Source organism: Myotis nattereri (assembly GCF_964212035.1).
Source record: "Myotis nattereri genome assembly, chromosome: 3".
NCBI classification, from domain to species: domain Eukaryota; kingdom Metazoa; phylum Chordata; class Mammalia; order Chiroptera; family Vespertilionidae; genus Myotis; species Myotis nattereri.
The window spans coordinates 216,368,162-216,380,698 of NC_138077.1; the positions used below are offsets into that span (position 1 = coordinate 216,368,162).

General features: G+C 56.9%; 1 protein-coding gene across 1 annotated transcript; it reads left to right on the forward strand.

The window, feature by feature from the left end:
- The first annotated feature begins 2,556 nt into the window (after positions 1-2,556).
- Positions 2,557-4,203, forward strand: HES4 (hes family bHLH transcription factor 4). Its single transcript, XM_081085696.1, has 5 exons — positions 2,557-2,622; positions 2,988-3,159; positions 3,246-3,341; positions 3,437-3,524; positions 3,609-4,203. The coding sequence occupies exons 2-5, from the start codon at positions 3,052-3,054 to the stop codon at positions 3,992-3,994; spliced, it is 678 nt and encodes a 225-aa protein (XP_080941822.1). The 5' UTR covers positions 2,557-2,622; positions 2,988-3,051; the 3' UTR covers positions 3,995-4,203.
- The last annotated feature ends 8,334 nt before the right edge of the window (positions 4,204-12,537 follow it).

Sequence of the window (12,537 nt, forward strand, 5' to 3'; positions counted from 1 at the left end):
CTCTCTCATCATTGATGTTTCTCTCTCTCTCTCCCTCTCCCTTCCTCTCTGCAATCAGTAAAAGTACATTTAAAAAAATATTAGGTTGCACCTAACAACATGGCCACAAAATAGTTAAGTTCTGGTCCCAAACCTTAATATTCTATTTATGAAATCACAACAGCCTCATAAAGGGGCCTTTGGTTAATATTGGGGCTTATTTATAAACGAACTTAAACTTCCTTAAACCTTTAAAACAGCATATGTAACTTAATATTCTTGACTACAGGCCCGGTACATGAATTCGTGCACGGGTGGAGTCCCTCGGCCAGGATCGGGCTGGGGGGCGAGGGCGAGGGCGGGGACCGCGGGAGGTTGGCTGTGGGAGCGCACTGACCACCAGGGGGCAGCTCCTGCATTGAGCATCTGCCTCCTGGTGGTCAGTGCACCTCATAGCGACTGGTTGACCGGTCATTCAGTCGCTTAGGCTTTTATGTATAGAGATTGTATTTTGAAGCCCTTCACATATATAACAACAGCAGTGACCAAACACCTTCCCAAGTACCTCTCAGTCCTCACCACTCACCCCTGCACACTTGGCCCAGGGCACCATCTCCTCTCGCCGGGGCTACTGCAGGTACAGCCGAGCGGTCCTGCTTCCATCCCTCACCCCATGGTCCCCAGAGTGATAAGCCGGCCACACACAGGGACACTGGCCATTCTGGCTCCTTCTCATCTCCTTTCCTCTGGAACTTGGCTCGCTCTTGCCCCAGTTCCTGGCACTGCCTGTTCCTCTTTCCGGAATGTCCCCTGCACCTCACCCCACCCCCCAAGATATAGGTGGCTCACTTCCTGCATCTCCTTCAAGTCACAGGCCTGAGGAGACTCTGGTGGGAGGCATCCCTCGCTCTCTGGAAAGGGGTCCAGGCAGCACCTCCCTGCCTCAGTCTCCCCCCCACCCTATCCCGTTCTCTTGCCTGCCTCCTGGGCAGTAACAGCTGTTGCTGACATGTGTCCAGTTCTATGTTCTGGGAGCTTCCAAAGTAGGATCTCAGTCATCTTCCCAATGACCCGGGACAAAGAGAAAGATAAGCTATTGCACAGGCGAGGAAACAGGGACGGGGTGAGTCCAGCTGACAACTCAGGGAGAGAAAGGTGAAGAACAGGGCTCCCAGGCCAGTCTTTCCACCTGAGCTGTCTGCCTGTCTGGTCTCTGTGGGCCGCTGGGGTGGCCCAGAACCCCCCAGACTGGTCCCAGGCCCCCCCTCCAGGAAGTGCGGGTCCCCAGCTTCTCCCCAAGAGCCTCTAGAAGGAGGAGAAGGTCCAGGTGGCCCCTGGGGCGGGGAGTGGGGGCTGCAGGTCTGGGAGACCTCCTGGCCGGCAGGACTAGTCCGAGCAGGCACTGGACCCATCAGCGCTCCCAGGAGGTTCTGGGTGGGCCTGTCTGTCACCCAAGTCTTCCCAGCACCCCCTGCCCAGCTCCACTGGCTCCTTTGGGGCAGTAGAAGAAGGGGGTGGGGGCAGCTGGGCCTGAGGCCAATCTGGAGGCCCGCACCCCCGTGTAGGCACATGTGTGTGGCAAGGAGGATCTGAGCGCCAGAAGCCCCCTCGGCACCTTCCCCGTCCCTCTGATTCCGGGGTGCGCCCCTTGCAGCCTCGCTTGCTGCCTACTTCCCTGAAGACCCCCGGACCACACAGCGGAAGAAGGGCTTCCGCTCCCCCAGCAACCCTGCCCCCCAAGTCCATCTGTCCCTTACAGCGGAGCAGTGATTCTGTTCATCCGCCTGCCTCCCACCGGTTAGAAGTCCCAAGGCCAGGCCGGCTGGTGGGCCTTGGAAAACATGGGCAACAGGCCGGTGACCCCAGGACACAATAGCGCTCCCGCCACACAATTCAAAATGAAAACCACGTCAAACACGAAATTAAGCCTCGCCCCGCCCTGGCCGGTGGATAGAGCGTCGGCCTGCAGACTGAAGGGTCCGGGGTTCAATTCCGATCATGCCCTGGGTTGCGGGCTTGATCCCAGGTGTGGGACCTGCAGGAGGCAGCCGATCCATGATTCTCTCTCATCGTTGATATTTCTGTCTCTCTTCCTCTCTGAAATCAATATTTTTTAAAAAGAAAATAAGCATAACCGTTTCCCCACTTTGTCTCTTTAAAATAAACAAAACCGCTGCTGTTGTCCCCCCACGTTGCTGGGGCTGACCCTGATGTCCTGAAACCCAGGGTGTGACGTCACCAGCCCCATGAGTCACCCCATTGGCTCATGTCATCACCTACCTTCACCTTGAGACAATCATCTCTGATTATCTGGTGACCTCGCCAGCCTCACCTGGGACAGGTTTACTGTCTGATGACGTCATCCTGACTGGTGACGTCACTACCTGCCCGCGGCCCCACCCTCACTGGTCCTGTGCCATCATTTAATGGTGCTGTAAAGCCACCCTGACTGCTATGACCCTGGCCTGCGCTCTCTCTCCTGCCCCGTGGCTGGGTCCCACGCCCACGTGTCACGGGTCCTTCGTGGGCGCTGCAGGCGGCGGCGTCCCGGGGGCTGAGACGCGGCAGGGCGAGGCCGGCTGTGCGGAGGCTCCAGGCCCGGCGGGACTCGGACGGCGGAGAAGGAAGGGTCTGCTGGTCGAGGTGCGCCCGCCCCCCGACTCGGTTCCCCTCGAGAATTTCCCTTTCGGACGTCCCGCTCGGGGGAAGGTGGGCCTCGCGACTCCGCCCGGGTCGCAGCCGGCGCCCAGGGGGCCTCCTGCTGGGGCGCCGCTCGCAGCGGGCAGCACGGCGCTTTCCCGCCCGGTCCCCGAGGGCCGGAGGCGGGCGCGGGACCGGGCCCAGCTCCCCTTTGTCCCCCGCGGGCCGGCGGGCCGGGAGCGGACGCGTGACTGACAGCGGCCGGCGGGGCGGGTGGGAGGGCGGGGCGGCCGCTCATTGGCTGGCGCGAGTGTGGGAAAGAACGCGGCGCGGGGTTCACACAGCCGCGGGGGCGCTGCTTTCAACAGCGGGAAACGGCCGCGCGCCCGGAGCCTGTGGGACCCGGACCCGCACTCGCGCGCCGGGCTCACCATGCCCGCGGACGCGCCGGGGAAGCCGCGAACCTCGCCGCGGGCAGCCGCGCCCGCCAGCGCCAGCCGAACCCCAAGCCGACTCCGGAGTGCGGCCGCGCACCGGAAGGTGGGACCGGGTCGGGCCCGGGCGGGAGGCGCAGGGGGGGACGGACGGACCCGGGACTCAGCCACGGCCCGCGGCCCGACCCGCAGTCCTCCAAGCCGGTCATGGAGAAGCGGCGCCGAGCGCGGATCAACGAGAGCCTCGCTCAGCTCAAGACGCTCCTCCTGGACGCGCTCAGGAAAGAGGTGAGTCGGAGCGGGGCGCGATCGGGGGGCCGAGGCGCGGAGCCGGCGTCGGGGGCCCTGCCGGCTGCAGCCGCCCACACCGGCCCCGCCCCCAGAGCGCCCGCCACGCGAAGCTGGAGAAGGCGGACATCCTGGAGATGACGGTGAGGCACCTGCGGAGCCTGCGGCGCGGGCCGGCGGCAGGTGAGACGCGGCGGCGAGAGGGCGGGGAGGGGCGGCGCGCGGGGCCCCCACGGCGCTCCCACCACCTGTCCCCGCCGCCTCCAGCCGCGCTCGGCGCCGACCCCGCCGTCCTGAGCAAGTACCGCGCCGGCTTCAGCGAGTGCCTGGCCGAGGTGCACCGCTTCCTGGCCGCCTTCGAGGACATCCCGGCCGACGTGCGCTCCCGCCTGGTCGGCCACCTGGCGGCCTGCCTGGGCCAGCTGGGCCCCCCGAGCCGCTCGGCGCCCCCGGCCCCCGCTACGGTGGGTCCCACGCCCGAGGTCTCCGTGGGCCGCCAGCCGCTGCCGGGTTTCGACGGCCCCTTACCCCGGCTGCGCCCCGAAACGGCCTTCGCCCCGCCGCTCCTCCGGGGCCTGACCGGAGCGCCCCCCGCCGCCCCCTCGGCGGGGCTGCCGGGCCGCGGTGCGCCCTGGAGGCCGTGGCTGCGGTGAGGCCGCCCCGTTCAGAGCCGCGGCCTTTGCTGAGACTGTAACGGGCATGTTCATTTCCAGCGGCTGCAGCGAGAGTTTTGTGTTGTTCTGTCTCTTCTGGGAACGATCTAGCCTGGTAGCACGTGCGGCGGCTCCGTGCGGGCCCCGCCCCCTCCCCGGGCCCCGCCCCGGGCCCCGCCCCCTCCCCAGGCCCCGCCCTCCTGGCAGGTGCGCCCCCGCTGGGGTCCGCGGGCGGTGCGTTTGCCGGCACCGGTGGTGCGGGAGCCCGCGCTCCACCTCGAAGTGGGAGGGGGTGTGAGGCCTGCGGGAGGCTCGGGCAGGAGGCGGCACCACCACGTTTTCCAGAATGCACCCCAGTGTTGGGAAGCGCCAGTCCAGCGTCACTGGGCAATGTTTTTAAGGCGCCTGGCCCACCTCCTGCTTTGTTCTCACGTTTACCGTCTGCCCCCTCCTCCGTGAACCGTGCCCTAGGCCAGTCTCCCCAGGACGGGACCAGCAGGAGAGGGCATCAGTGTGCCCGGGCAGGGAACTGGAGTGAGGCTGGCACAAGCACTTCTCCCGGGGCTCAGGGGGTGCGCTCCCACCCGAGTCCCGTCCTGCTGCGTGCCTGGCCTTCCCTGGGAGGCCCGCTCCTCCCCAGTGAGAAAGGACTGGAGGTTCTCCCTGCCTGAGCGTCCCCCCTGAGAACCTGCGGGTGTCAGCGCTGCAATTCAAGGCTGCGACGCCAGGTGGCGATGGGCACGGGGCCAGGAGCCTGCGGGGCCTGCGCTCCAGGTGCAAGGAGGGCGTGGTCCCAGGTGCACAGCGGAGACTGGAAGCGCTCGAGGCGGAGCAAGATTCATTTCCCAACCGAAGTTCAGATGGTTGCCTGCCTGCCTGCCCGCCGCCTGCCGGCCAGGGCCCATCCAGGAGGAGGAGGGTGAGTCACTGCCGGAGGCTGGCCTGCCTCCTTCAAGGCTGCCCCGTCTGTGCCCCCTGGCCCGTCCTCCCTGCTCTCTGGCCGCCTTGCGCATCTGTCCCTGAGCGCCAGGGTCTGGGCCAGTGGCTTAGGGTGGTGGCAGCGGTGTGGACACACACGCTCAGTAGGCCCGGGAGGCCCTCCTGAGCAGGAGGGTCGAAGAGCGTCTGTACTGGGGGAGGGGAGCTCAGGGAGGGGAAGGCCTGGGGGGATGGGGTGTGCAGCCCAGTGGGTAGGGGAAGAGTCAGGGCCTGCTCAGAGCTGAGCCCCACACTTGGAACCGCTCAGTCCACACTGACCTGATCGATTTGCATGAAAGCTGGAGCCGGGAGGTTTGGGGCGGGTCGTCATGTAGTTCGGTTAGGGAGGTCTGAGAAGCAGAGCGAGCTGAGGGGCCCCACGGTGAGGGCCTGGGCAGAGGGCATCACCAAGGGGCTGTCCCAGGCCCTCCTCAGGCTGTCCCTTTCCGGCAGCTGAGGGCAGCTGGCTCTCTGGAACACCCACCAGCTATTTTTATCTTGGCTTTTGTCTTGCAGACACTTCCTGCTAAGTAGTGATGAAACACCTTCTCAGGCCTGGCATGTGGAGGGGCAGGGAGGGGCCAGAACTTCCTGGGGGGGGGGGGGGTATGTGATCTTAGTCACTTCCCTTCATGGCAGGCAGTCCTTCCAGCTAGTTCCTGCAAGGGCCATGGGTCAATAAATGTTTGCTGAGTGAATGTGCATTGTCAGCCTATCCGCCTGCTCTGGGTGTTGGAGCCTGTCGGTCCCTTTGCCTGTGTCTGTCTGCCTGTAGGGCCAGGGCCTGGGGACCAGACAATGACAGCAAATCATTGGTATGAGCTCAGGAGAAATAATCAGCCCGGTAAATTTGCCATGGGGGACGGGCTGGGGCACTGTGGTGCCTGATTCTCTCCAGGCACCAGCAACCTCCTCCCCTCTGTGGCACACTTGCTCCCAGCAAGCTGGGCTGGGCTGTCCATCGCTGCTCCCTGGAGCCCTGGGGGTACACCCCTCCTGGGATGCACCCTTGTTGGGCAAAGAATCAGACCTGGGCTTGCAGTCTCCCCAAGGCCCCCAGTGACCCCCTCCTGGTATTCAGATCCCGCAGACATGACGGGCTGTCTCTTCAAGATTAGGTGGCAAGTGCTGCCTGCTCTCTGTCTGTCTGACAATGTTTACTCTGGGGAGACCAGCTGTGCTTTGCTATGAAGAAGGCACCCCTAGTGGCCTTGAGACCTGTGGTCACCGCCATGACAGTCAGCTTAGTAGCAGGTCTTCTGGTACCGTCCGGCCCTCAGACAAGCCCCAGTTGCAGCGACAGTCAGGGCTGGAAGCTTGAAGCTCTGTGCTTGGCCCACATCACCCCCTGACCTCACAGTAAGAGAGGTGCAGATACCTGAGCAGCAATAGCTTCCCACCTCCAACCCTCCCATCCTTACCCTGGGGGTGGGGCTCCCCAGCATCCTTCCTTGCCTTGTCCCAGCACAGTGAGGGGAAGGGCCCAGCAGCCCCAAGTGTGGGGAGGCCCACTGTCTTCTCCAGGCTCCCATGCCCACCCCCCAACTTCTGTGCTGGCCACAGTCTGAGCCAAAAATCCCTGCCCAGGGCCTGGATGGCTCCAGCCTGAGCACCCCCAACTCCTAACCCCCTTACTGTCCTTCAAGGCCCCAGGCACTTCAGCACCCTGGATGTGGGCTCTCCTTGCCAACCCAGGTCAGGGAAGTGTTACACAGGCCTTGGCCAGGCTGTTCTATGGGGACCAGGAGCAAATCTTCATGATCTTGGGTGTCATCCCGGGCACCGAGAGGTTGCTGGTTCGATTCCCTGTCAGGGCACATGCCTGGGTTGTGGGCTGGATCCCAAGTAGGGGGCATGCAGGAGGCAGCTGATCAATGTTGTGCTCTCATATTGATGTTTTTCTCTTCTCCCTTTCTCTGTAGAAATCAATAAATTATCCTTAAAATATATATTCAAAGTGGAATTCATAAAATTAAAGTGCTTTGTACTTCAAAGGACATTAGCAAACAAGCAAAAAGACAGAATGGGTGACAATATTTGCAAAACATATTGACAAGGGACTTGTCTTTAGAATCCTATCTAATAAAGAGGGAATATGCTAATTGATCACAATGCCCTCACAAAGATGGTGGTGCCCACAGCCAATAAAGAGGGAATATGCTGCACTAACCAGTTTGGCTCAGTGGAAGAGCGTCAGCCTGCGGACTCAAGGGTCCCAGGTTCAATTCCGGTCAAGGGCATGTACCTTCATTGCGGGCACATCCCCAGTAGGAGGTGTGCAAGAGGCAGCTGATCGATGTCTCTCTCTCTCATCGATGTTTCTAACTCTCTATCCCTCTCCCTTCCTCTCTGTAAAAAATCGATAAAATATATTTTTTTTAAAAAGAGGGAATATGCTAATTGACTGCCACGCCCTCAAAGATGGCAGCGCCTCCAGCCACAAGATGGCGGTGCCCAGTCACCTCAGCCCCGCTGGGACGCCTGCCTCCAGAGTCCCCCAGTCCCCTCAGCCCCCCAGCCGCCCAGGGCCGCCCGAGGCTCAGGTAACCAGGGCCAGCCAAGGCTTGCGCTGCCAGCAGTGGCAGCAGCAGAGATGTGATGGGGGCATCGCCTTCCCCTGATCGCTGGGTGGCCTCCTGCCCCTGAGGGCTTTCTGGACTGTGAGAGGGGGCAGGCCAGGCTGAGGGACCCCCACCTGTAGTGCATGAATTTTCATGCACCGGGCCTCTAGTATATAAATAACTCTCAACTCAATAATAAAAAAGATAAAAAAATCCAACTTAAAAAATGCGAAGAATCTGAATAGACATTTCTCCAAAGATATGTAATTAGCCAATAAGCACATGAAAAGGTGCTCAGCATCATTAGCCATCAGGGAAATTTAAATCAAAACCACAATGAGATGCCACTTCACACACTAAGATCATTATCATTAAAGAGACAGTAATAAGCGTTATGAGCTTGTGGAGAAATGGAAACATTTATATATTTTTGGTAAGAATGTAAAATGGGCCTGACCAGCGTGGCTCAGTGGTTGAGCATCAACTATGAACCAGGAGGTCATGGTTTGATTCCGGGTCCAGGCATATGCCTGGGTTGTAGGCTTGGTCCCCAGTGTGGGGTGTGCAGGAGACAGCCAATCGATGATTCTCCCATCAATGATGTTTCTCTCCCTCTCACTTCCTTTCTGAAATCAATTAAAATATATATATTTTTTATATTTTTTAATATATTTTATTGATTTTTTGCAGAGAGGAAGGGAGAGAGATAGAGAGTCAGAAACATCAATGAGAGAGAAACATCGATCAGCCGCCTCCTGCACATCCCCCACTGGGGATGTGCCTGCAACCCAGGCACATGCCCTTGACCGGAATCGAACCTGGGACCTTTCAGTCCGCAGGCTGACGCTCCATCCACTGAGCCAAACCGGTTTCGGCTAAAATAAATCTTTTTGTTGAAAATATTACATATCTCCCCCCCCCCCCACTCACCTCCTCCAGCCCACCCCCACCCGACCCCACCCCAGGCCTTTACCACCCTATTGTCTGTGTCCATGGGTTAGGTGCAGCCACTTTAGAAAAAGTCTGGAAGTTCCTCAAAAGATTAACTGTAGGGTTACCATGTGCCTCAGCAATTCCATTCCTGGGCCTGGACCCACAAGAAATGAAAACAAATGTCCACCAAAAAGCGTGTGCAGTACTATTCATAATAGCCAAGAAGTTGAAATAATCCAAATGTCTGTCAACTGACGAACTGAATGGATAAATAAGTGTGTATAGCCATGCAAATGAATGTTATTTGGCAATAAAAAGGTATGAAGTACTGAAACATGCTACATACAACATGGATGAACCTCGAGAATACTATGCTCAGTGAAAGAAACGGTCACGAAAGACCACATATTGTGTGATCCCGTTTACCTGACGTGTTTAGAACATGCAAATCAACAGAAACTAGATGAGTGGTTTCCTGGAGCTGGGGGGAGGTTGAGGGAATGGGGGTGGGGCCCCTTGTGGAGTAATGGAAATGCTCTAAATTTGATTATAATAATGGCTGCACAACTAAAAACTATTTACTTTAAATAGATGAATTGAATGATGTGTTAATCATGTATCGATAAACCTGATGACCTCTTCCCTACAAAAACAGCCATAGAGAGAAAGTTCTAAGAGCTGCTAGAGAAAGAAGAGGCATTATACACAGAGGAACAAAGATGAAATGACGGCAGATTTCTTGTTGGAAAAATGCATGTGAGGAGACGGTGGAACATATTTGAAGTGCTAAAAGTGAAAACTATTCCTTAGAACTCTATAAGCAGACCCACCCCTACCTATGCAGTTGGTTGATCATCAACAAAGGTGCAAAGGTAATTCCCTGGAAAACGGGGAGTGTTTTCAATCATTGGACCAGGAACAACTGGACATCTGTATGCAAATAAAATCTCCTGGAACCATGCCTCACACCATAGGCACAAATCAGCTCAAAACAAATTATAGTTCTGAATGCAAAACCCGAAACTATAAAACTTTCTGGAGAAAACTTAAAACATTTTTGTGACCTTTGGTTAGGCAATGATTTCCTACATATGACACCAAAACAACAACCCATGGAAGAAAAATGGATAATTTTTTTTTAAAATATATTTTATTGATTTTTTACAGAGAGGAAGGGAGAGAGAGAGAGAGTTAGAAACATCGACGGGAGAGAAACATCGATCAGCCACCTCCTGCACATCTCCCACTGGGGATGTGCCCACAGCCCAGGTACATGCCCTTGACCGGAATCGAACCTGGGACCCCTCAGTCCGCAGGCCGACGCTCTATCCACTGAGCCAAACCGGTCCTGGCATGGATAAATTTTTTAAAATATATTTTTATTGATTTCATAGAGCAAGGGAGAGAGAGTTAGAAACCTCAATGATGAGAGCATCATCAATCAGCTGTCTCCATACTGGGGATCAAGCCCGCAACCTGGGTCAGCCTCCTGGTTCATAGGTTGATGCTCAACCACTGAGCCATGCCGGCTGGGGCCCCGGTAAATTTTTTAACTTCTCCTCAAGAGACATTGTTAAGAATATGAAAAGATAAGCCATAGAGTAGCAGAAAACATTTGCAAATCACACATCTGATTAAGAAGATTCAAAGATCTCTCAGGAGTCAACAATAAGAAAAGAACTAACCCAATGAAGAAAATGGGCCAGAGATTCGACCCGTCATCGCACAGAAGATTATGGCAGAAACAAAACAAAACATGAAGGGAGCCCTGACCAGTGTAGCTCAGTGGACAGAGCGTTGGCCTGCGGACTCAAGGGTCCCAAGTTCGATTCTGGTCAAGGGCATGTACCTTGGTGGCTGGCACATCCCCAGTGGGGAGTGTGCAGGAGGCAGCTGATCGATGTTTCTCTCTCATCGATGTTTCTAACTCTCTATCCCTCTCCCTTCCTCTCTGTAAAAAATCAATAAAATATATTTTAAACAACACGAAGGGATACTCAGCATCACTAGTCGTCAAGGAAGCTCCGGTTAAAGCCGGAGGGAGGCACCGAGGCGTGTATTAGATGGCGGAGGACTGGCCACGCCTGTGGGCGAGGATGTGCCTCACACACTGTTGCTGGGAGTGAAAACGAACCATATTGGGAGACAGTCTGGCACTTTCTTAGGAAGTTAAGGGTATTCCTGTCTTGTGACCCAGCCACCCCACCTTCAGTATTTGCCCAAGAGAAATGGAAGCCCACGTCTACACAAGACCCGGACACAGCTTCATATAGACTAGTCCCATCCAGAGATAACCCAGGGGTCCATCAGCGGGTGAACGGAAATACCAACTGGGTAGCCAACATCGGAGCACTCCACATTCATCATTTTAAAAGACCTATGGATATACACACTGGTGTGGATGAATCTCAAAATACTTGTGCCGAGTGACAGACACCAGACACATCTTCTTGTCCTTACAAGAGGGAACATACGGTCTGACCCGTTTGTCTAAAATTCCAAGCTACGGCGACCCAGGGGAGCAGGGCCGGAGGCGGTTCCAAGGGAGAGGAACCTTCAGGGATGATGGGCGCTTCACTCTCTGGATTGAGGTGATGGCTTCCTGGGTGTTTACCTGCCAAAACGCAGCGAATTTTACACTTTATGTGCAGTTTGTCGTGTATATATTATACCCCATTAAAACGACTACAATTTTTAAAGTAAAAAGCCCGTAATCTGTAGAAAGCATTTAAGAGTGCCCGGCAGGGAATAGCTGCTCATTGAAAGTTGGTTCTTGTTTCGGGGTATTTACAGTCTCACAGGGGCTACAAACCTTCAAAAGGGGGGCGTGGCACCCCAAGAAGTGTCCAGGCCCTCCCCCCACCCTCCACCCCGCTGCGCTCTGCTGGCTTCCAGTGGGGGACCTGTGCCCTCTGGTGGCCGCCAGGGGTAGCGCAGGCTGCGTGCCGTTCACTGCCTCTTTCTGATGCCGTAGCTTCCCGCTGTGGGGCTGCTCTCCATCCACAGAACCGCTCCCTCCCGCAGGGGCTGGTCTCTGCAGACAAGGCCTCCGCGGAGGAGCTGAGTCAGTGCCCAGTGACCTGCTGCGGAGCTCGCCTGTTTTCCTTGGCGGCCAGACCTCCCCGGGGCCAAGCAGGTCCCTGGTTGGGGTGGTAATTAACTCCGGCAACGCCTGGTTTTCAAAAGGCCTCTTGTCCTTGCTTGGCCTCCAGCCTCGCCCACCGCACTCCCACAGCCTCGGAGCCAGCCTCCCTGCCTCCTGTGACCCTGTATTCTCTTCCAGGGCCACCAGGCTGGTTGTCACAAAGCCCTCCCCTGGTGGGAACCGTGTTTGCCTGGACATGCAGGTCCACGCACATGTGCCACAGAGCAGGGACCCGCCCTGGGAGTCCACAGGAAACAAAAAGTGACAGGGCACCCCATCACCCACCATCCTGGGGGGGGGGATGTCAGCACCAGCTCAGTCACAGGTCCGATGGGAGAAGTGGGGTAGTGAGGCTTTACAAAGCGAACAAGCCATCATCACCGCACCTGCAAGCCACCTTCACACCTGCAAGCCACCTTCACACCTGCAAGCCACCTTCACACCCGCAAGCCATTTTCACACCTGCAAGCCACCTTCACACCCGCAAGCCACCTTCACACCTGCAAGCCATCTTCACACCTGCAAGCCACCTTCACTGCACCTGCAAGGCTTTGGGGCAGGCAGGGAACTTGAGGGAACTGAAAAGTGATCACCACCAAGGAAACTGTTGACAACTTGGATTGTGCTAAAATTTGAATTTTATCCATTTAAGTTGCTGTTCATCCAAAATAAAATAAAATAAATTTCTGTTCATCCAAAGGCACCGTGAAGAGACTGAAAAAGTGAGAAAGAGCGGTAATCACAGGGCAAACATTCCGAAAGATGCACATCCAGAGTGTGTGAAAGCTCCCACCAACGCATAAGGAAAAGGCCTCGAAAAGTGGCAAAAGCCCCGAGGAGACCATTTGAATGGCCAGGAGCTTTGCTGTTATGGAGGTGTGAGCCTGGAGGACGGCAGGCGCGGGCACACGGTCCCAGGCTGTAGC